At 48.2% G+C, this 23327-nt stretch overlaps 2 protein-coding genes across 6 annotated transcripts in view; one reads left to right on the forward strand and one right to left on the reverse strand.

Annotated features, from left to right (window-relative positions):
- Positions 1 to 1185: 1185 nt before the first annotated feature.
- JMJD4 (jumonji domain containing 4) lies at positions 1186 to 6679 on the reverse strand. Of its 2 annotated transcripts, none has more exons than XM_029216941.1 (6): positions 6011 to 6679; positions 5587 to 5752; positions 3398 to 3523; positions 2781 to 3048; positions 2057 to 2203; positions 1186 to 1548 (listed from the first exon to the last, which is right to left on the reverse strand). In XM_029216941.1, the coding sequence occupies exons 1-6, from the start codon at positions 6630 to 6632 to the stop codon at positions 1303 to 1305; spliced, it is 1575 nt and encodes a 524-aa protein (XP_029072774.1). In that variant the 5' UTR covers positions 6633 to 6679; the 3' UTR covers positions 1186 to 1302. The 2 variants fall into 2 exon arrangements, with proteins under 2 accessions (XP_029072774.1, XP_029072773.1); XM_029216940.1 differs by having other exon boundaries at positions 1186 to 1605.
- The window catches only part of SNAP47 (synaptosome associated protein 47), a 73717-nt gene continuing 57031 nt past the window's right edge, over positions 6642 to 23327 (forward strand). For 3 of the 4 annotated variants that reach the window (XM_029216943.1, XM_029216942.1, XM_029216944.1), the window contains exon 1: positions 14545 to 17768. In XM_029216943.1, coding sequence (XP_029072776.1) covers positions 17173 to 17768 — 596 coding nt within the window. In that variant the 5' untranslated portion in view covers positions 14545 to 17172. Of the gene's footprint in view, positions 6888 to 14544; positions 17769 to 23327 lie in introns of those variants that run through there. The other variant, XM_029216945.1, reaches the window with a different exon arrangement.

A 23327-nucleotide genomic window follows, 5' to 3' on the forward strand; every position in this document is an offset into this window, starting at 1 on the left:
TCAACTCTTCCCTGGGTCTCCAGCCTATCCTGCAGATTTAACAATCAACAGCCCTTAACACCTCTCTTTCTACACATACTCTATTGGTTCCATTTCTCTGGAGAATCCTGAAACTCTGACTATTGGGTGTAATATAGGTGTGCAAGAAGTGGAAACTGGATAGTACATACAAGTGTAAAGAGTCTGCAATGACAAAAAATTCTGGGCAGGGCAGAATGAGTGCACAAAGAGTCGTTGTTGAATCAAACACTGTTTGCAAAGTGACTTTAGATGGCGGATAGTGGGTGTTCAGTGAGTTGAAGTAGTATGGTGCAGAACAGGTGTATGAAGTGTGGAAGAGGCCCAGGTTCCAGCTGGCCTTTTGGGCCCTACCTGGCCTGCAGGGAGACCTTGGGCAAGGCCCTCTCCCTCACTGGGTATGCAGCTGCTAGGGTGGGCTTAGTCTCTGAAGGGGAAAGGTGGTGCTGTAGCAAGCAGGAGGGGGATAAACTCACTGGTGCTTTGCCTTGCCCTACTGCCAGCAGGGCCCAAGTGGCACGTCAATGATGTACCTATGACACTTGGGGGGCTTGCATGAAGGACAGCACATGAGGCCTAGAGCCCTGACCAACAGACATCTTTGGCTCAGGATCCTGCTGGGGAGGAGGTGGGCACAGGTGGTTCTAGTGTGGGATAGAGACACAGGCCTTTGGTCTTGGGGCTGCCTTGGGGCCCAGTGTCTCCACCCTACACTGAGGGTCTTGCTCCAGTGGGAGATGTGTGGACTCATGCAGGGATGTGGTGCTACTGCAGAGGGGGCCCTGCCAGACGAGCCAGCTGCCCTGCACTGCTGAGGATGGGAGGCCTGTCAGCTTGGATGCTGGCCTTTGCTGAGGGAAGGCTGGGGGGGTGGGGGAGAAGAAAACCTAGCCACATGCCACCCCCACTCCTGAGTCCCCAGCACATTTCCAGCCTCCTTGCTGTGGGTCTAAATGACCAACACCTCCCCATGCACCCCCCCCTCACCAGATCCAGTTCCCAGTCCTGGCTGGGCCTCACGAGGACAAGGAGCCTGGACCCTCTGGACAGGCATTGGGGCCCCAGGGATGCCAAGAGACAGCCAGGACCTATCAGACCCCAAAGAGCAGGAATTGTGCCTGGGACGCCGAGGTGACAGTTCAACAGGGAGGTGACACATCCCAGGCCACAAAGGAGGACAGAGCTTTATTTCCAGAAGGGACCCTTGCACAGGGTGACTGCCTTCCACACTGGTGCCTCGAGGGTCCCCCAAGGATGTGCTGCACCCGATCCTTGTAGCATGCACTAAAGGGATGTGGTGGCGGCCACAGCCTCCTCCAGCTGCTGTAGGAGCTCCTCTGGCCGTGGTGAGAATGCACTGGTGTCCACTCTCTGGAAGTCAGGGTGGGCCACCACGGACTCCAGCACCTCAGCTATGCGGCAAATGTCAAAAGCGGCCTGCTGGGGGCCCAGCCCGGTGCCCTTGCCGCCCTCCACCTTGCCAGGACCCATCCCCTTCACCAGGAGGAGAAGCCTCCTTTCAGCAACGACCTTGAGGAAGTGATAAAATTCCTCGAAATTAATCCCGGAGCAGGACTTCATGATGACCTGGGCCAGAAAGAACAACCAGTGAGCTGCTGCTCACTCACAGCTCTAGGCAAGTTCTGCTGACCCTGCATCGAGTCTAGGCTACAAAGGGCCCTGAGACACAGTCCAGTCCTCGAGGATGGAGAAACCTGGGGGCCAGCCAGTGATCAAATGGGTCTGAGTCCTGCAGCCTGGAAGCCCCAGAACCCTCACTCAAATAGGTAGGCCTGGTTGCCACCAGGCCCCCAAGACTACAGATCTGACCTTAGAGACCACACCCTCCCTTAAGACTGCAGGCTGTCCTGGGGCTTTTCCATACCCTCCCCCCACTGACGCCCTGGGCCAGGTGAGCACCCTCTTGCCCTTGACTGTGGTCCTGGTTCAGGTGAGCCCCCTACCAATCCTCCCACTATAGATAGCCCTGGTGAGCCTCATCCTGTGCCCCCCCTCCTGCTCAGACCAGTTGTCCCACCTGGCAGTGGTGGTGCCAGTCAGGCATGCTGTCCCTCCACTCAATGATCTCCTGCTGCACGGCACAGAGCTCCTGCTGCAGGAAGTGCCACATGTTGGCCAGGTTACAGCCGTTGACCCAGTTGTGGTTGATGGAGATGGTGTCCTCCTGGAAGGGGTAGGGCACAGGCTGTCCCCGTGAGCCCACAGGGGGCACCGTCCCCTCCCCGTCCTGAGGTCCTCTCAGCTTTCCTCAGCTGGGAGGAGCTGCTTCCATCTCCCAATGGGAGCCAGCAGAGAAGAGGGAGCTGGGATTATTTGAATCCACAATTAGCCCAGAATGGGGCTCCATAAGGGCTGGGACACCACAGTGTGTGGACCCCTTGCCCACTGTTGCCCAGGAAAGCAACATGGGAGGGAGGGAAAGAGGCTGGGGGCCCTCAGCAGTGCTGCGTGCAGGGAACCAATATAGCCACATGCAGTACCAGCCTTGCCCATGGCCTGCCCCATCCCATACCCAGGCTCTCCCAGAGGGACAGCCTGCCCACTCTATGGGATCAGGGCGGGTGGGCTCAGCCCTCTCTCTGCAGGAACGCATTTAGGAAGGTGCCGAGGGCAAGAAGAGCTGCTGAGCAGGCCAAGGGGCACAGGTGAACAGGGGTAAGAGTCAGCTCAGTGGAGCCCTGTGGCCTGTCTCCCTGACCCATCTGGGCCACAGCACATGGGGTAGGGAGTGCCCAGCATACCAGGTTGTGGACTTGATGGTGCCACCCACTGGGCACAAACACCATCTCGCCTGCCTCCTGTGTGACCTCCAGTGGTGGGCTACAGTGATCTCGCATGGGGTGTAGGCGGCTATCCAGGAGTGTGGGGGAGGTCACGTCGTAGGGCAGGCTACCGTGGCAATCCCGCAGGGCTTCTTCTTGCCCCGGTGGGAAGAAGAACCACTTTTTCCTCCCGCAGATGTTGACGGACCAGCTGAAGGAGCGGAAAATGTCAGCATGGAACGGCGACCTGTGCGAGAGCTTCTGTTGGTGCTGTGTGGCTTGGATGTGGGCTGTACTTCTTCTGAGTAGACTGGCCAGGCTCAGTGGTCCCCAGCTCTCACACCTGGCCTGTGAGCCAGGTGGGAGGGCCAAACCTCCCCCACCCCAGAACATCACACAGGAGGTGCATGAGCTCTTTCCACAGACGAAAGAGGTAAGTGGGCTTAGAAATGCCAGACCTGGCAGCCGACTCCATTACCTGGCTAACAGGAATCTCTGAGAGGCTCTGGGCAAGAGCTGACACACCAGCAGGAGGGTTCAGGAGAGTGACCAGGGATGGGGTGTAGGATGGTGGGTGGGAGCAGACAGGCGGTTACCAGGTGCCGGTGGGCCCCATGTAGATGAAGCGGTAGTCATCCACGTCCAGGGCATCCCAGTACTCGTTGAGCCAGTCAGATGAGAAGTATATGGGCAGGGTGAACACGCCCTCCGCTGAGGAGTCCCTTTAGAAAGCGGCATGAAGCTACAGCAGAAGTGGCTACAAGCCAACCTCCCGGCACCCACGTCCTGAGTGCATAAAATATCATGAGAGCTTTGAAATTATGTGAATGACCCTGACCTGCCTTCTGGAGTCAGCACCAACCACCAGAAGTGGGGCCACCTCAGACCACCCAGCCATAGTCCAGTCACCAGATGACCACAGCCCCAAGTAGCCCTAGCTGATCCCTGCCCAAATGACTGAACCAGAATTGTAAGCAGATGAAATGGCTTTGGGGGTGCTGTGACACAGCCTAGACAACTTGTACAGGCAGTGACCTAGATGTTCCTGGCCACTCCCACACCCATTCCAGGATTTCAGCTTCGGGCTGAGCTGGGGTTTAAATGCATCATCTGTGTCATGCTGGCTTCCCAAATTTGGGGGCCTCCTCCACTTTTTTAACCACACCAGTGACCTTGATTCTGCCGAGCAGATTCAAAGCCGCAGGCCCAGGCATGAGGACAGACCAGGTACACGGAGGTCCTTTTCAACCCCTCATTTCCCTGGATCCATCCCCACAACCCAACCAATGGGCTCCCAAACAGAGGAGCATTCTAAACCAGCCCAAGGGAGAGTGCAGTTCTACCAACAACATGGTCACACAACATTCTCGGTCAGAGGCCATGACAGGGGAGAGCCTTAGTAGTACCAAACCACCAGTAGTTCCCCAAAACACCATGCAGGTCCCTCCGCTGCCATGCCTTTGTACAGTGACAGACTCCTGCTTATCGTTCAAAACCCTGCTCAGATATCACCTCCCCTGTGGCTACCCCTGCGTGCCTGATCCAGGCCTTCCTTTGTTCTTTTTATTTTGGGGTTGCCAAGGAAAACGCAAGACACTTCCTCAAGACTGAATTTCAAATAAACAGTGAACAAGTTTCTAGGATAAGTATGCCCCTTGTAATACCTGGGACACACTTATACCCAAAAAGCTACTCGTTGCTTATCTGAAGCACAACTTCACAGTGCACGAGTGTCTGAATCTATGAGTCCATCTGTGCTGTTGGAATGTGAGTCCGTGAGGTCTAGGACCAGAGTCTGGTTGCATCTTACTGACTACCTGCCGGGCCAGGTCTCTCTGACAAGTAAGAAGCTGTGTGGCAGACAGTACCAAGGGCAAACTTTGAGCAAACTTCATGTACTCTTGGATTGCTCTTGGGAATCACAAGGGCCTGAATTTTTTTTTTTTCTTTTTGAGTCTTAGTTCCTGCATCAGCAAAACAAGAATTCCACTGTTCACTCATTCATTAAATGAGCACCTGATCTGTGCCAGGGCCCTGTGCTAGATGGCGGGGGTCTGACTAGGACCTCCTCTCTGCTTGTGAAAAGCACACCCCTGGCAGGGGAAATGGCTACAAAACCTAAGGACCACCTCAGAGAGTGGGAAGGCCAGCAGAAGGGGTGGGGCTGCCTTCAAGAGCGAGGCGTTTCTCAGAGTACATCCTTTGAGCTCCCCAGGTGGAAGAAGCATATGGTGAGTGGCAACAGATCTCGGAAGGCCTTGTTAAAGAGTTGGCATTGCTTGTTAGTGATGGAGATTTTAAAGGGGTGGGGCACAGTCCTGCTTGAAAGCTCACTTGGACTTTAGCAGTGGGGTGCAGGACTTGAGGCGGGGCAGCTAGTCTGGAGACTGGCAACAGCCAAGGTGGATGATAACAGGCCTGACTTGGAGAAGTAGGTCTGGACAGGGGAGGCTGGTCCCAGGGGCATCTGAGAGAACAGGCAAAGGCTGGATGCTGCCAGTTAGATGGAGGTGAAGCTGACAAGCATGGTTCTGGGCAAATGTGACAAAGAAGAGGTGGGTAACCATAGCCCATCTGTGCCTCTGCCAGGCCCACATTCCCCATAGCAACCAAGCCTGTGCAGGCATGGTGAGATGGCCATGATTGGAGAGAATGACACTTCCAACCAGGCCGAGGAAAATGGGTTAAATTCCGAACTGGGGAAAAGATGAGTTCCTCCGTGTGCAGCCAGGGCTCACTCAGAACTGAAAGACAGTGCTGTGGCCAGTGCTCCAGGCTCCTTTACCTGCACAGATGCCAGTCTTTGAGATAGAGACAGCCCCGTGAAGAGGAGTAGTTTCCCTGAATGTACTCTTTCCAGTAGCTGATGTAGTCTCTGAGGGTCATGTGTTCTTTGGGGTTGGAGTTGTATTCCCGGACCCCACAATTTGCAACAGGTACAACCACGTCTCCTGAAAGGAAAGGGTCAGGGACAAGACTTTTCTGAGAGTCCTCCAGCCTGTCAATCCTCCCTGACCCTGTCTGCCCTCCAACTCATTGCTACACGGTCTCCAGGTGAATTCTTCTGGGGAGTGACTCATGCCTTGCCTCCCTCAAGCCCTCTGTGGCTGTCCTCGTTTGCGCCCTCCCTCACAGTCCGACCTAAGAGTCTAGTCCTGTGTTTGCACTCCATGCTGTTCTTGCCCGGGTCACTCGCGCTCAGTCCTTACCATAGTTCTGAAGCAGATAATCGAAGTTGGGCTTTCCGCTGGGTGTCACCCAGAGCCTCCTGCTACCCCAGCCCTCGGTGAAGGCGCTGGAGAAAACACAGGGTAAGTTAGGGAGCAGGTAACCCTTGAAAAAGTCGGCGTAGGAAAAGGAGTCCGGCTTCTCGATGAAGTCCACGCGGTCCAGTTTCGGGCAGACCCTGCGGGGGAGACACCCCTCGAGGCTTCGGAAGTGGCTCTCGGCGAACACGCGCGCCTCCCTGTCCATCCCGGGCCAGGTTCGGCGTCCCTGGCGTGCGGGGTGCGTGGGGTGGGAGTCTGCCGGGGGGATCTGGAGGGCTGCCGGGAACAGGGCGGGGCTCGGGGGGGTGTCGGAGGAGCTGCAGGGCACAAGGAGGGCTGCGGGGCGGTCACAGAGGCTGCGCGGAGTCGGAGGAGCTACTGGGGACGGAGTGCTCCTGGAGGCCCAGAATCCGGCTTCCGGATTCCCACTTCTCTGCTCTTTAAACAGGGAGGTGAAAAAGGAAGTATTTGTTAAACCTGCTTCCGGAGCACACGCTCTGAGCACCCGCGGCTCACAGCCCCGCGCCGGCCAGAGCGAAAGCGGCGAGGTACAGACACTCATAGGCCGCGGTCGTCCCGAAGCACTCGACCGGAACCTAGAGCCCGCGGTCTAAGTTCCTGGCCGAGCCGGAAACACGGCGAGCCAGTTCTTGGGCGCATACTCGCTGCATTCTACGGCCCTCACCCGGCGCAGGCACAGGAGCGGCCCACAGCACAGTCCTCCCAGCTCCGGGTTCCCCGCCCCCCGCGGCTTCAGAGATTGTTGAGCGGTGTCGGCCTCCAGTCTTGTCGACTTCGCGCCTCCCCCGCGACTCAGGTAAGGCGTGTCTCCAGTCTGCAGCTGGGCTTGTGCTCTTCCGTCAGGGTCCCTCCTAACGCTACCGCCGAAGTGAGGACTCCTCCTCTTTCCAATGCTCCAAGGACTACGGAAGGTGGTGGGATGTGGGCTGGGCTACCAGAGAGGCACAAGGGCCAAAGGTAGTGTTCTGAGGGATGCTGGGTGTCTAAGGGGATGCTGGGAACCTGGAGGGGATGCTGGGGGACTAGGGCGATGATGGAGGCCTAGGGGGCTGATGGGGACTTGGAAGGAATGCTGTAACTTGCCGGTGATGGTGGGACCTGGTGGGAATGTGGGAGACTAGGGAGGTTCTGAGGGCCTAGGGCGATGCTGGGGACCCGGAGGAAATGCTGTGGACCCGGAGGAGATGCTGTGGACTAGGAGAGGATGGTGGGACCTGAAGGGCATGGTGGGGACCTGGAGGCATGCTGGGGGACTAGGGCGATGGTGGGGACCCGGAGGGGATGCTGGGGGAATAGGGTGGGTCTGAAGTGAAGGTGTGGGGGCATCAAGGGTGGGGATATGAGGCTGTGCACACCAGCAGACCTGAAATGGGGGACATCAAAGAGGAACTTGGGTGGGGGTGACACGTCAGGGTCTCAGCACGTTGGAGGAATAGATGTCCTTCCTACCCATATCAATATGGAAAGGAAGAAAGCAGTTTCATTACTGTATGAGCAGATTACATTCATGTAAGGCATCTTCAAGAGAGTACAGAGCTGGGCAGAACGTCACACATTTTATACACAAGGAAGTAGAAGAATGAACTGTTAAGACCTCTCTCACCTCCTTGAGGGAAAAATAGATGCACCATGTAGTCTGCAGCTGATGAGAGACTCCCGCCTCAGCTCTGGAGGTCCGTGTTTACTGCTCTGAGTCAGCAGGTGGTGACTGTGCCGTGTAAAATCGGAACGCTGCGTTTGTTTCATTCCTGACGAAAGGAAACACTCAAAGGGCAGGGAAGGGGCAACTTCTTCCCCTTTGTGAAACAGTGAAGATGTAATCTTGTTTATTTACCCTTAGAGATGGCATAAGTGAGATTCTGGGGATATGAGGGCTCTGAGCTTTGGAGCGGGGCTTGAGGGGGGACTCTTTCCAAGGGGTATGAAGCTTATGCAGAAGGTGAACAGCGAGGACCAGAAGTGGGGAAAGGCAGAGAAGGGGAGGACTAGGAAAAAGTGAGTTAGGGAGAGTCTGAAGTCCAGGTATAGGAGGGGTCTAAAGTGGGAGCTGAGAACATGGGCAAGATGTTTGAGTGGAGAGTTCGTTGCAAGCAGAGCAGTGTGAGGGGTTGTGTGATTCTGTGTGCACTGTGCTCCCTTCCCAGTCTGTCTCATTGTACCTCACATGGTCAAGCTGTGGAATTCTTCATTGGGCCAGTGTTGGGCAGAAAGTTAGAATGCACAGGGAAGTTAAAATGGAGAAAAAGAGTCACCCTTAATTCCATCCAGAGATGAACAGTTTTTGTTTCTTGATATAGAGTTATCCTTCCAGGCATGCACTCATTCATTCATTTTTTTTCTCTTTGTCCCTCCCTGTACACACACACACACACACACACACACACACGCACACAAAGACACAGTCTCTCTTTCTATTTTATATGTATGTAAGTTTATATATATAAGCTTTTGCTGCTTTTAACTTTTTAAAAAAGATTAACAAATGTCAATTTCTTGCCACATATTGACCAGATGTTCCTTAATTATTTGGTTTTAGTTGTGGTGAGTGCAGATCATGGAAGGCAAATAGAAAAAGTGTGGGAAGCAGAATGTTCATAATTGTCTAAAGAACTGGGAAATAAGGCTCAAAGCTTGCCTCACAGGGGAAATATGAAATTCAGATAGACATTGCCTGGGAAGAATCCCAGGATTCTAGCTTCTGAAGCTCTGTGGTTGAGACTAAGTTTCATAAGAAAGGGGACGCTTTAGGCCAGCAGGTCCACATGCTCCCCAGGATTGTTGGGGCAACTGAACCAGTAACTCAGGGTAGGAAAGAAGGTCTCCTTTCTTGAGCATTTGCCCTGGGCCAGGCATTTTGTCCTGTATTTCCCCTAGTTCACATGATGGCTCGCTGGTGTTGACAGTATTATCACAACTGTACACATGAGGCTCTGACATAACTAGTGAGAACAGGGGACTGGAACACAGGTCTGTGTCCCTCCAAGGCCACTAGACGGCAGCCCTGGCATCACCTGGGAACTGGTGGGAAATGCACATTCTTGGGCCCCACCCAGACCTGACTCAGAATCTGGGAGCAGGGTACTGCTCTAAGCCTTGTCACATCTCAGTGACACACCCCACAGAGGGCCAGAAAGAAAAATGGCAGGAGTGGAGTTTAAAAGTTAGCATTTTGTAGGAGATGCAGTGGGAATAACATAAAATCCTAGTTGTCTGCTCTGAGAGGTTAGAAAGATAGCGCGTACCATGTGAATAGGCTGTGTTATTGCAATGAAACGAACACCCGCAAACCTCCCCGGTTGAAAGTGAGAGCCTCTGAGGAGCAGGAGGTGAAGGTAATGGAAAAGACTGGCCACTGGTGCCTGGAGACACTGCTCCCAGTGTTCTGACTCTAAGCCTTCTTGTGGTCAGGAGTTATTGGAAGGTGTATAAAATGTTGCTTGGTCTGTTACTTTGGAAATTAACTAAAAATAGGATGTTTACTTGATACTGAGTCTACTCCAGGACACAGGTCTGATGGAAGTGCTAAGAGAGATCCATTATACTAATTGCAGTGTGTTAATAAGTTCAGTCCCTGTGACCATTCATTTCTTCCCCAGGAGCATCACTGTGTGGATTAGTCTCAAAGACTCTTGAGGTACCTTGCCATGACCTCTTCTCCCTAGTTCAGCAGGCATGTTGTGTTTTCACTGGAAGGTGTGGGTTCCAGTTTACAGGAGGTAAGGACCAAGTAAGGACTCTGTGAACTTAGCATAGAGTGAAGACCTAGTTCAGCAGATAGATGGAAGAAAACTGTCCACAGTGGACACAGTTAATGTTTTCACATCATATGATTTGTGGTTCACTCAACACATATTTAATGGGTTCCTATGGTGCACCAGCATTGTGCACAAGGCACCCTCCTTGTAATGTTTGCCTTCTCCATTGTTTTGATTGAGTTGGTCAACATGTAAGCACATTCACAGGCTTTTTGGAATTATGGTGAGCACTGTGGTTGGTGAGTGCTGTGGTTGGTGAAGGGGCAAGGATGCCACTGGAGCAGAGACCTGGAGAGTGAGGTAGAGTTGGCTGTTCAGAGTCCCAGGAGCAGCAGGTGGGGAGCCTGAGACAGGAACAGAGCAGAGCAGAGAGAGGGTACGGGCTGGTCGGTGAGGCTGTAGTTAGTAAAGCCTACATGACTTGGGTGGCGACTTTGGACTTTACTCGAGGTACATGGGGAAGGGTTTCAGCAGAAGAATGAAATTTTCTAATTTTGTTTTATGACTGTCACATTGGCTGCTGGCTAGAGAACGGGTAGTGGGAGGCAGAGTGAAACAAGGAGGTCAGGTGGGAGGTTGTCCAGGAGAGTAATGACAGTGTTGCATAGTCGTGTGGCTGTGGAGATGGGGGGCGGTGCAGACGGCAGATGTGAGATACAACTGCCAAAACTTGCTGACAGATCGAGAGGGATGAGGAAGAGGGGATCCAGGAGAACTCACCTGGCAGTGCCTTCACTGAAATGCAGGAGCAGAAGGAGGGGCTTGCTAAATTGCAGATGCCTGTTAGATGGTCATGTGGAGATGCCCAGGCAATACTCAAGTCTCAGAGAGTCTGGGCTGGAGAGGAAAGTTTGGCAGGCCAGGCAACAGCTGGAAGGTGATATTTAATGCTGTGAAACTGTGTTGACTCACTTAGAGAGTATTGATTAAGAGGACCAAGGTTGTGACCTGGTCATTCCAGCATCTAGCAGTCAGGTGGAAGAGGAAGAATCAGCAGAGGAGACTGAAGACAGGCCCCAGGGGGTGGGAGACCAGGGGAGCATGGTATCCAGGAAACCAAGACGTGATGTGTCTCAGGAGATGGGCAGGTGTGTTGGACAGAGGTTAGAACAGATGTGGGCATTGGATTTGGCCACCTGGAAGCCTGGACAGAGAAGTGTCAGTGAGTGGCGGGGACAGGAGCCTTGTCTGGAGGGGGAGATTCCTGGCTGGTGGTTGGGGGGCAAGCACAGGGAAGCATTTGGAGTCTCTTGGAGGAGCAATAAGTGGAGAGGACTGTGAGGATGTGGGGAGGGTGTCTGTTTTAAGATGGTTTTAGAGCATGAGTGTAAACTGATGAGATGATCTAGGACAGGTTGGTAAACTATGGCCCATGGGCCAAGTCTGGCTGCCACCTGTTTTATAAGTGAAGTTTTATTGGAACAGTCACACCCCTTTGTTTCTGTATTGTCGCTGGCTGCTTCTACTCTACAATGGCAGAATAGTTTAAGGGAGACCATGTGCTCACAAAGCCTAAAATATTTACTACCTGGCCCTTAGGGGAAAAAAAGCATGCCCTTTCCTAGTGTCGAAGGGATGGAGACCAGACTAGAATCTGGTCTTTGAGGGAGGGAGCGGGGACACTGCTTCCCGCAAACTGTGCACGGAGACCAGAGGAAAGGCAGGACACCCAGGAACAGGTGTGGTATCAGAGTCCTCAGCTGAGGGAGAGGGAGGGTGTGGGTGGGGTCATTCTAATGCACACGGGAATGTTGTTCTCACTTTGGCCCTTCCACTTAATCCTCATTTATTTTGGTCTGTTGGGAAAGCTGCCATGGAAATCTGTGGTAGGAAAAGTTGTGGCCACAGGTTTTTCCTTTTGCTTTTTCCTTGGTATTTGTCAAACCTGAGTACTTTTCTCATATTTCTTGTATTAGTACAATCATGAGAAGTGTTTTCGTTCTTCTCTTAAATTTTCTTTCCTCTAACTTTTCTCTCTTTTTGAATTTTAGAATAATTTAGAGCTGATATTGTCCTTAGGTCTTTTAGTTATTTTCATGGTTAAACAGAGGCCCAGAAGATGAAATAGCTTTTCCACAGTCATAAAGTTTGTGGCAGAGCTGGAGTTGGAACTACAGCATGGTTCCTTGGATGCTGCAATGCCAGACTCAGTAATTCTTTGGGGAATTTGTGCATAATCTCACTCAGTGCTTAGGGAATACCTCTCAGAGTACACACTCAGGAATGACAGCTCGGGTCAGGCAATTGTTAATATAAATTCAATTTTCATGCTAAATCAATGTCTCATAGTATGGGGAATAGCGGTAAACAAGATATCGCCCCTCCTCGACTCTCTTGGGGGTGGTTTATGGCAGACAGGGGGTGGCCAAGTGGCAGGAGGCTCTTTTCAGCCAGGAGGACCAGAGTCTAGCTGGTTTCAGGGGCTGACCCGAGCTGTGAGCACATTGCAGTGACTGAGGCCAGAGGTACCTTGCCTCTGACATTTGTTTTGGACGTGGAAACACTGAAAACCATGGTTGATGGGGTTAGTAGTCCCTAATGCTGAGAGTAAAAACTTTTCTATTATTCACATCTGAATAACTGCCTAGTGGCCTCATGGCAGGACAGTGCTAGCAGGTTGTGCCGGTGGCTCGCCGGGGACCTCACAGCTCATGGGGAACTGTAGGTGTGTGAGTCATAAAAGATGAAGGTCTACACATCCTTGCTTCCCTGTCCTGTGAGAATCCCTAGTCCAGCGACACTCTGTAGTCTGTTTTATGTCTGTTTCAGAGTGCTCAGGTGAGTGTCCTTCTTACTAGGGAGAAAGGTCTGATGAAGACACTTTGGCTTTACAGTTCCTTTTGTCCAGAGTGAACCATTGTTAAAGAGGAAAGGCACCCTCCCAGCTGCTCTGCCCCACGCAGGGAGCTTCCACACAGTCCCACTGTGTGCAGGGAGCTCACAGATAAAGCCCCTAAAGAAGACAGCAGTCTTCTGTACAGGAGGTCAGGAGTTTTAAACACCTGAGATCTTTGTTAGCTTTCCAGCGACATAAGAGCATGGGTTTCCTGGATCCTTTACAGAGCCCTGCTGAGTTGGGAGTATGAGATTGTTTGTTTGTAGTGTTGAGATTCCCCTTGGTCTGGCATTCATCATCATGTTGCCTAAGAAGATGGATTCTTGGGTTTGTGTCTCCTTGGGGAAGTTTCTGACCCCATAAGCCTCAGGCTCCTCTGTGACTCAGAATGGTCATTCCTACTGACGCACAAGAAGGTGGCACCAGACCTGAGAGTGGAAAGTCTCTGCTTCTTCCTGCTCCAGCCCTGCTACATTCTTCAAGTAGGAGGCTTGCCTTCCTTATAGTCTTAATCTGCAGTAGTCTCTTCTAGAATGTTCTTTACCACTTACTGTTTTTGCAGTTCAGTGCAAGTATCTGCAGTCTAATTGTTGCTTATCTTTAACTGTATATGTTCTGTCTCCTTACCCCCTGTACCCTCTGGTCCCTGCACTGTACTGTATCTCCTTAAATATGTAGGTCCTAAGGCTATTGCTTTTTCAGAATTGACACTCAGAGAAAACACTTGAAGATGCTAATACTCCTGAAAGAGTATTAGCCAAGCTATCAGTGGACTTTTAGAGCTTCTGCCATGATAGAGTTGTGCTCATTCATTTGTTGAATGAAGTGAGTTGGAGATGATCTCTGTGGTCCCTCCAGCCCTGACATCATTTTGTCGTGATGACAAAATTCTCATGCTTAATATGGCAGCTTTCTTTTAGGTTTGTCCTAATTTCAGGTATTAGCAGAGCTGGTAGACTGGACTGATTTGTAGTACTGAGTAACAGGGGTTGATTGGCACATACGCATATCTGGGAAGTTTGGGTCAGCCCTTGCTACTGTGATTAAGAGAAGTTCTAGAGTGTACTTGGGAAGTACTTCAATCTGATTAACATAGGAGTTAAATTTATTTCTCTTATAATGGAATCAAGTTGTTTGGCACTTTAATTTTGTGTATACTAGGCACATTCTTCCTTCTTTCTTTCTCCTCTTTTTCACTGTCATGTTTGTTTTTGTGGCCAGGTGCTGTCTATAGCCAACTCTGATCAGGTGGTGAAAACTAATGAGACCAAATAACAGATTCTGGGTATGGTGATGTTTTAGCAGTCGTTAAAGAAATGGAATCAAGAGTAGACTCTTCACATTCCTAATAGATGAGCTGAGTTAGTTCTGTAGATACTTTGTAGTATTCACAATGATTGTAATAACACCTATAGCATATATTAGGTGCCAAGTACTCTTCTAAGCACCTTTCACATTATCAGTTCAGTTAAGCCTTACAGCTGCAGTATGGGATAGGTACAATTATTATCCCATTGACAGATCAGGAAGTGGAGGCAGCGGGGCTGAGTAGCCAGGGGTCACACACAGATGAGTGGGAATACCTGCCGTCGTCCATATGAAAGGTTTGTGCTGTAGTCTTCCAGCTGTGCTGCTACCTAAGGCAGTGATTTCAGATGTTTTTGAAATTGTAATGCCCAGCTGAAATTTAGTTTTGGTATATCTTTCATATGTACATTTATTATTAATTTTTAATAAAATTTTATATTATTACTAAATATTTAGTAAATCCTTCATTGAAGTATTAATGAAGAAAAGTGAACAAATCATAAGAACTGAAAATGCACAAATCTTGAATTATCAGAAAATTAATACACCCAGGGCAAGGCCTCCTTTCTCCCCAGTTATAACCACCATTCTGACTCCTGTTTGTGAACTTTTCATGTACTTATTTTTAAAATGAATTAAAGTTTGGGGAAAGTTTTAATTCCCATAAGTCAAATAAAAACATCCTAGGGTGTTATGAATCGATAGAGTCAGTTTGTAAAGTTTGCTTCCTAAATATTTAGCTTAATAGAGATTCTCATATGAAGAACCCATACCCAAAGTAGAATGATCTTTGTGTTGCACCTCACTGTTGGGGATTGTGAAGGGTCTGAGACTTTATTGCGGGTTGAAGAGTGAGCCTGCCAAAGTTTTGTAGATGTGGCAGAAGAGAGGAGGCCCTCTGGCAGAAAGGGCCTGTTATGCATGGCACAGCAGGAATCATGTGTGCATCTGTTCCCCTTGCCCCCTACATTCTGAGGGCACAGGTGGATGCTGCATATACCATGGGTTTGTGTCACAGCTTATGAGGGGGCTGCTAGCAAATCTGCCCAACACTTGCCTCCAAGGGGACACTGACCTATTATCCTGGTCAGGAAGCAGATCTTCTTTCAACCAGGAGGGAGACACTGTCCACAGTTACAAGGAAGATAGCCTGGGACAGTTTTTGGTACATAAAATTTTATGTCAGTTTTTGACATAAAATGTGGAGAAGCACCGTGAAGAATTGCCTCCATAATGTCCATACCTTGTATATGCAGTATTTAATTAAGCAGTAGGATGAGACCAGCCTGAGCATTGACCTCAGCTATGCTGAGAGTCACAGGTGGACAGATACCATAAACCACGAGTGTCTGTTCCATTTATTCAGTCACAAAGTGTTTCCTGAGTTAGGATTATGAATAAAATATGGTCATTGCCCTTTGAGAGCTTGCAGTCAAATAACAAGTGGTCATCCTACCATTTAACAGGTACAGTAAGTGTGCATAAGTTCCATACAGCCCCACAAGGGAGAGAGAGGGTGGGAGAGGCCGAGGGCTGGATGGGGCCTCTCTTACTCTGGAAAGAAGATTGCAGTGGCAGTGGGGGGGTATTTTGGAGTACCAAAGGCAGGAGACCAATTAGACTGCCATTGTAGTCCACTTAAGACTTCCTTACATTCCGTATCATGCCTACAACCCTATGAGCTTTGGGGTTTTGTTTACATTAACATATTTCATATTTGATGATACATTGCCTAATCTCAAATCACTTTGTTTCTTCATAATTAGGAATCTCAATTCAATTCAGGTTCTTGAGGTGCAGGTACTGCCTTTTTCTTTTGCTGTCCAGGCTTGTGCTGCTTGATGTGGCATCTAGTACAGTAATTACATTGAAGAGTCTGAGTCTTTAGAATATAACTCAATGAGGAAGTTTATAGAATTCCAGTGGACTCTAAGCTCCATGAGCCAAGGACTATGTCATTGTTGTTTCTTTTGTACTTGCAGCCCAGCATGGCATGGTGGGGGCTTAAAACTTGTTAACCAAATGCAGAGAATCCCTGTACCCATTCTGTGAAAATCCACATGTTTCAACATTTTTAGGGATAATATTATGTCTTCTTCTGTTTTTATAAGTGAAATCATGTCATAATTAAACTCGTGTGTGTGTGTGTGTGTGTGTGCGCGCACATGTGCGTGCGTGCGTGCAGGCAAGAGAGAGAGAACGAGGATTTGAGGAAGGAGGGAAGGAAGGAAAGAAAGAAGGAAAGAAGGAGGAGAAAGGAAAGAAGAAACGCCATATTACAGGTGGACCTCTAATTGGAAGAGCATTGGACTAGGCATTACCCTGCCTAGTTCTAGCCATGTTAATATCATGAACTTGTGGTTTGACCTTGTACAAAGTCCTCATCTTTTCTTGGCCTTATATTCTTTATCTGTACAATGAGAAGGTTGGACTAAGTGTTCTACAATGGTTGTTTCAAATCTGTGATTCATGACTTTAAAATGCATCCATAGGGAATTCCATGGCAGTCCAGTGGTTAGGACTCCACACTCTCACTGCCGAGGGCCTGGGTTCAGTCCCTGGTCGGGGAACTAAGATCACACAAGCCGTGCAGCGTGTCAAAAAAAAAAAAAAAAATACATTGATAAGTGCAAATGGTGAATAGTACACCTTTGTTATGTATAACTATATATAAAATATATACATATAATTATATAATTATGTAGAACCCTATAAAATTAGTTGGGATTACAAGAATGGAAAAGGTTGTCTGTAAGATTATTTTCTATATGAAACTAAGTAAATTTATAAAAATTTCAAAAGGAGAATGTTAGTTTGGAAACTTGTAGAGTGTGTAGTTGATAGGGGTCATCACAGCTGATGGTGTTCCTATGAAGAATCCTTGGGTGGTCTTTTCCAGTGATTTTCTTCTTTTGGTCACATCAGCTGTGGACCCTGGTCCCAATGTGGGTGCTCTGGTGAGTGAAGAGCCCCTGGGGACCTTGATGCTTTGGGTCAAGCACAAGTCTGGCCCCAGCCCTTACCTCTCTGCTGAGTAGGGCAAGGTCTTCATCCTGCCTATCACAGGTGGTGTGAGAGTCCTTGCTAGGTGAGGACTTGGCCATGTGCTGGAGTCTCCAGTGTGCTTGGAATCCAGACCATATCCTTGCTGTCAGTGTCGTAGTATCTCTAGTCCAAGTGTGATGTCCTATTTTAGGCTCATCTATCCACTAATTTGTCCCCCTCTCCTTCAGAGGCAGAGTGACCTTGGCCGTAGTACAAACCGACCTAGGAACCAGATGAGCAGAGACATCTGCGTCCACACCTGGCCATGCTCCTATTATTTAGAACTTGAGAAGCAATGGGTCCCTGGAAAACTTTCATTAACTTCTCTCTCACTAAAATTTATGACTGATAAAACTAGAGAAATTCTTGTCAACTTTCCTCTTTCTAGTATAATTGAGATCAAGAAAGAAGCTTCTTATTTTATCTTCAGTTCTATTACCATCCTGGAAAAGGACCACAACAAGCACTGGTTCAGTTCCTTGCAGCCTAGTCGAAATGTCGTTTTCAGCATCATCGAGCATTTCTGGAGAGAGATGCTGTTGTCCCAGTCAGGATCTGCTGTTGAGGAATCATCCTCCCCCATGACCAAGGGTAAGGAGTTGACTGGTCTGATGGCCTGTACCCAGAAGCGTCTGGAAGACACAGCCAGAGTCCTTCACCATCAGGGCGAGCAGCTTGACAGTATCTCGAGAGGCCTGGACAAGATGGAATCTGACCTGGATGTGGCTGACAGGTAAACAAACACTGTAATCATAACCTGACCTTTGGATGGCTGAGGTATGGTATCTTTTCCATCATCCCGTATTTATTACACATTCAGCCTTCTGAAAACACAAGCTGTGCCCCTGTTGTGGACAGTTACACTGGGCTGACTGCTGTGGGCGTGCAAGTAATGAGGGCCAGCGTTCGCTAAGTGTGCAGTATGTGCCAAGGACAGTTTTAAGTGTTGAAGGGGGATTACCTCACTGAATCAGCAGACAAGTCAAGAAGAGTGTGTTGTTCTTCATTTTACCCATGGGGAAACTGAGGCTGAGAGGCCGGGGAATTTGTTCAAGATCACACACACTAAGTTCGTTAGCGTAGTTTATCTTAATTTCTTTTCCATAGCTGTAGAGCAGCAAGGTTTGAGCCAAAGCATTTTGGCTTCAGAAGCTGCCATCTTAGCCACTGCACTAGCCACTCTCAAACCTTCAGTCTTGGGGGCCACTCCACCCACCTTAAAAACTGAGGACCCAAAGAACTTTTTTTGATGTGGGTTATATATACTGATATGTACCATATTTTTTTAAAACTAAGAAATTAAATAATTATTTATTTAAAAAGTACAATGATAAATCCATGACCTAGTAACATAAATAACATTTTTTAATGAAAAATAACTTTTATAAAGCAAAACGTGTAGTGAGAAGAGTGGCACTGTTTGAGATTTTTGTACCTCTCTTTAAAGTAAAGCTTAGCAGAAAACAGCTGGATTCTCATGCCTGCTTCTGCAGTCAGTCTGCTGTGATTATCACAGGTCACATGGTCTCTGGAAACTCCACTCTACACTCATGAGAGAATGAGAGTAAAAAGCCAAATAGCCAAATAGTGTTGTGGTATTGTATGAGGTGACTTTGACCTCCCAGACTCCTTTGGAGGGTCTCAAAGACCACACTTTGAGAAGCGCTGCACTGACTATAAGACATATAAGGTAAGTCAGGGATCTTAGAGTCTAGTAGGAATAACCTCTCCCCCATGTCTGGAATGGTTGCTTGAGAGCTCAGGATGAGGTGGCAGCCTCTCAGTGATGGGCCCTGAGTGTGGGCCCCCTGTCTCAGACCAGGGCTGCATGGCTGCTGTTTGTGAGACCCCTTGCCTCTGAGTGACCCCACTCTGCAGTTACCATCTGTTGCTATTTCTAAGCACTATGTGGTAAAGGGCATCGTGCTAGAGCTACAGGGAACAGGGTCCTGCATCTTATTCTTAGAGGGGGTGCTTATGGTGGTTGAGATGTAAGATCACCAGACCTTTGTGAGTTTTCCTCATGGGAACATGGCTAGACATTTTTCCACCCTCCCTTGCAATTTGGGGTTTATATGACTGAGTTGTGGCAGAAGTGATGTAGGTCACTTGAAGGCCTAGTCTCTAAAAGCCCTGCTACCCAGTCTCTAGTACTGTCTTCCCCTTTACCTGCTGGAATCCTCCAGGACTCGAAGGCCCTAGGACAGAAGCATTAGTTAGACAGAGTTTAGGGCCTCAAATGGCTTCCCAGAGCAGAACGCTGACCCCAGCCCTCAATTGGACTACAGTGTGAGCAAGAAATAATCCTCTATTGGGGCTAGGCCCTTAAGATTTCAGGAGTTGTTTGTTATAGCAGTCAGCCCTCGCAGAATAACACAACGTTCCTGTAGGAAATTGAGACATCTATTAAATATCTTCAATACATAACAGGACATAGAGACCAGAGATTTAGAAGCATGTTCATTTGCACTGGAAATCTAAGAAATGCACACTAAAATAATGGAAATCTAGGTTTTAATGATCAAATTAGTAACAATTAAAAGTAAGAATACACAATACCAACTGAGGATAGTGAATAAGCATTTTCATAGACTGCTTATTAGGAATGACAATTGGTATAATCCTTTTGGAGAACAATTGGGTGATTTGTAAATCTTCTTTTGACAAACAACAAAGTGAAAGGATGAACCTGAGGCTGGGAGAAAGTATTTGTGATACCTACCCATATCCCAACAAAGGATTAATACCCAGCTAGTTAAAGACAAAATGAGAAAAAGGCAATTCAGCAGAAAAGTTAGTAAAGGCCGTTGACTGGAGTTTAGGCTAAGAAGCTACTATAACAGAGATCCAAAAATATTGTGGTTGAAATAAGCTAGACCTCCATATAATGATCCAGAGGAAGGTAGTTATCCCAGGCAGATAGAAAGCTCTGCTTTAGGCCTTCACCTCTGGCTGCATGTTGGCTAGAAGGCCTCCTGTCTTATCACATGGAACCATCACTGCATCAAAAGTTGCTGGTATCACTCATTCGCAGCCAATGGGAAAGGGGAACAAAGAGGGAGGCCAGGGAACACAGCCTTGTCTTTAAGAAGGTGACCCCAAAGTTGCACATATTACTTCTGCTCATATCCTACTGGTAGGACTTAATCTCATAGTTACACCTAGGAACAAAGAAGTGGGGTAGTTGTGAGAGATTACTCAGGTATTCCATTATGGAAGGAAGAACAGGAAAATGGATACTAGGGATCATTAGTTGTCTGCCACAGTGTCTCACAAATGAGAAATCCCAAAAGACCAATGAAAAGGGAGTTTAGCATCCCTAGTGATTAGGGAAAGGTAAATTAAACCAACACATGTATTAGTTGGGTAACACCAGCTGTTGGTTAAGATGTGGGGTGATAAGAACTCTAATGTTTTTGTCGATAATATGAAATGGTTCAGCCACTTAGGAGAGCAATTGTCAATACCTAGTGAAGCCAGAGGTGCACAGAACCTATGACTGTGACCTTGCTCTTTCAGATGTGTATCTTAGGGAAACATTGGCACTTGTGCACAGCATGTGTGGACATGAACTTTCATTAAAGGATTGTGGATGGTAGCGAGTGATTGCAGTCAGTTGCTTCTCAAGGGGGATTGGATATATAAGCTGTGTTTTAGTCACAAAATAGATTAATTCTTTCATGGTAACTGTTATAAGTTAGATCTATACATATCAGCTTGAATAAATCCCAAAGCAGTATTAAAAAAACAAAGCAAGTTGCAAAGAGATGTGTACAGCAGGATACCATTTATAAGGCTTTTTTTTTTTTTTTTTTTTTTTTGCGGTACGCGGGCCTCTCACTGTTGTGGCCTCTCCCGCTGCGGAGCACAGGCTCCGGACGCACAGGCTCGGCAGCCATGGCTCACGGGCCCAGCCGCTCCGTGGCATGTGGGATCTTCCCGGACCGGGGCACGAACCCGTTTCCCCTACATCGGCAGGCGGACTCTCAACCACTGCGCCACCAGGGAAGCCCTATAAGGTGTTTTTTTTTTTAATATGCCAAATAATACTATAGGAAAAACATTGAGTTAAAATATGAAAACCTGAACAGGAAGAGTGCATGCAGGACACCACACTGTGTAGCTCTGTGGTGAGTTATCCAGAGAGCAGCTGACTGATGTTCCTGGAGTGGTCTTGTGGTTCATCATGCTCTTTGGCGTGGGTCCTTTCAAGTTGATTGTGGTAGGCCCTCAGTGAGCTCTCTAATTTGTCCATCAGAGCTGGGGAAATTTCCTGTATTATTTCTTTGATAATTTTTCCCCCTCAGTTTTTAAAATGTGTTCCTTTTGGAACTCCTCCTTTTTTTGTTATCTGACTTCCTGAACTGATCTTCTAATATTGTTCTCATTTTTCTTTCTCCTCATCCTTTTGTTCTGGTTTTATTTCTTGAATTTTATCTTCCTACCTTCTATTTCTGTTATCATGTTTTTAATTTCCAAGACTTATTTTTTGTTTTCCAATGTTCCTTTTGAACAGCAGCCTATTATTGTTTCATGGATGCCCTATTCTCTTATCTCTTGGGTTGTTATGGATAGCCTTGTCTTAGTATGTTATGTCTTGTATGGGAAGGCCTGCGTGGACTGTGAAATTTTTGGTTCTGCTGAAAAGGGCTGTGGTCACAGTGTTTGAGAGCAGTGCTCTGTGGTCTGAGAATATCTGGTCTCTCTTCCCATGACAGTCCTAGATTTATGCAGTTATAGTGTTTTCAGTAGTCTTCACAAAATGTGGTCTCTTCTCTCTCTCTCTCTCTCTCTCTCTCTCTCTGTGTTTCTCTGTCCCTCTGTCCCTCCTTCCCTCTCTGTCTCCCTTTCTATCTCCCTGGCCCCCTCCCTCTTTCTCTTTCTGTACTGAGAGTGAAGGGTGAGTTTTATGAATTCTAAGGTTTTTGGAATCTCTAATCTGATTAGATTTAAAGCGACTAATAACTCTTATTTCAAGTGGTGTAGAAGGCACTGATGATGTGGCAATGGTGATATGTAAAATAATCGTTATGGGATACTCGTAATCAAATATTTTAAAAAGGCTCTGAGTGACCATGTATTTGATACCTAATAACATTTTTGTCAAACTAATGAGTAATGAGATTGGCTGGCTGCTCTAACTCTACTGGACAAAGTGTGGAAAGGAAAGGATGAGTTCAGAGTGCCCCATAATGACCTGAACATTTCTATATCTGCCTTGAAAGAAAACCTTAGGTCCCGTAGCTGCAGCACTGAGATTTCTGAAATTCAGATCCGGAGTGTCATCCTGTGAGTGACTAAATTACAATGTAAATTGAATTCTCAACTTTGCATGGTGTCTGCTGTAAAACTGAGGGTATTGATGGGGGAGAAATGGGATCCTGAAAATTGGAATGTAGACATATGGGAAGATCCTGATGAAACTGAGAAAATAGAACCCCTAAATTCTGATGAGTCTTCTTTGCCAGTAGAAGCAGCCCTTCCTCCCCTATCTGAGGTGATTAACCACACTTTGCCTGAGGAAGCTGTAATGGCCTCCCCCGAGATAATTGCTTTGCAAGACGGTGCAGATTTCTTTCAAGACCCACCCCCACCACCCCCCTTTGCTTCCAGGTATATTGTTAGAGTTAAGTCTCAGCACAGCCCAGAAGATGAGGCATAAAGTGTGGCCCATGAAGAGGTGCACTGCACTCTGAAAGAACTGCATGATTTTTCCAATTTATACAGACAGAAATCCTGTGGGAATGGATATCTTGGGTGTGGGGTGATGGTGAGAGGAATATGAAGTTGGATGGAGCTGACTTTACTGAAATGGACCCACTAAGCAGAGATCCTGGATTTGGTACCATGGCTCGAGGAGTTAGAAAGGCTCTAACAGTTTGGTTGGTTGGCTGAGATGTGGACTAAAAGGTGGCTTACTCTAAATGGAGTATGAAATGTCAGAACTGCCTTGGTATACTCCAGAGGAAGGATCCAAGACTGAGGAAGATTGGAATGGTAGAATAGATTTATTATGTGAGATCTCCTCACCCATCCTGGCAGGGTCCAAGAAGACACACTTTTTACCATGACTGTGAGAAATAAATTTTTAAGGGGAGCCCCAGCATCCTTGAGCTGTGTGGTTGCTCTTCTCTGTAGGCCAGAAATTACAGTGGGAAGTGGCTGGGATCTGAGCTGGGAAGCCACTGAGCTGGGATCCTTAAATGCAGCAGGGATAATTGGATCCTGGGGTGGCAGGGCTAAGTGGTAGCACTTAATCACCAAAGACAATTGGGGTTGGTTACCATAATGG

This window comes from Monodon monoceros, unplaced genomic scaffold, assembly GCF_005190385.1.
Source record: "Monodon monoceros isolate NGI ecotype Baffin Bay Population unplaced genomic scaffold, NGI_Narwhal_1 Super_Scaffold_12, whole genome shotgun sequence".
Classification (NCBI taxonomy): domain Eukaryota; kingdom Metazoa; phylum Chordata; class Mammalia; order Artiodactyla; family Monodontidae; genus Monodon; species Monodon monoceros.

Bases quoted from the DNA above. Each gene is read 5' to 3' on its own strand.
- JMJD4 (XM_029216940.1), bottom strand. From the start codon at position 6,632: ATGAGTGTCTGTACCTCGCCGCTTTCGCTCTGGCCGGCGCGGGGCTGT. The intron at 5,753-6,010 runs GTAAGGACTGAG...CTTTCCTTTCAG, and splicing joins TTATCTGCTTCAGAACTATG to GAGACGTGGTTGTACCTGTT. The intron at 3,524-5,586 runs GTAAAGGAGCCT...CGCTTTCTAAAG, and splicing joins AAAGACTGGCATCTGTGCAG to GGACTCCTCAGCGGAGGGCG.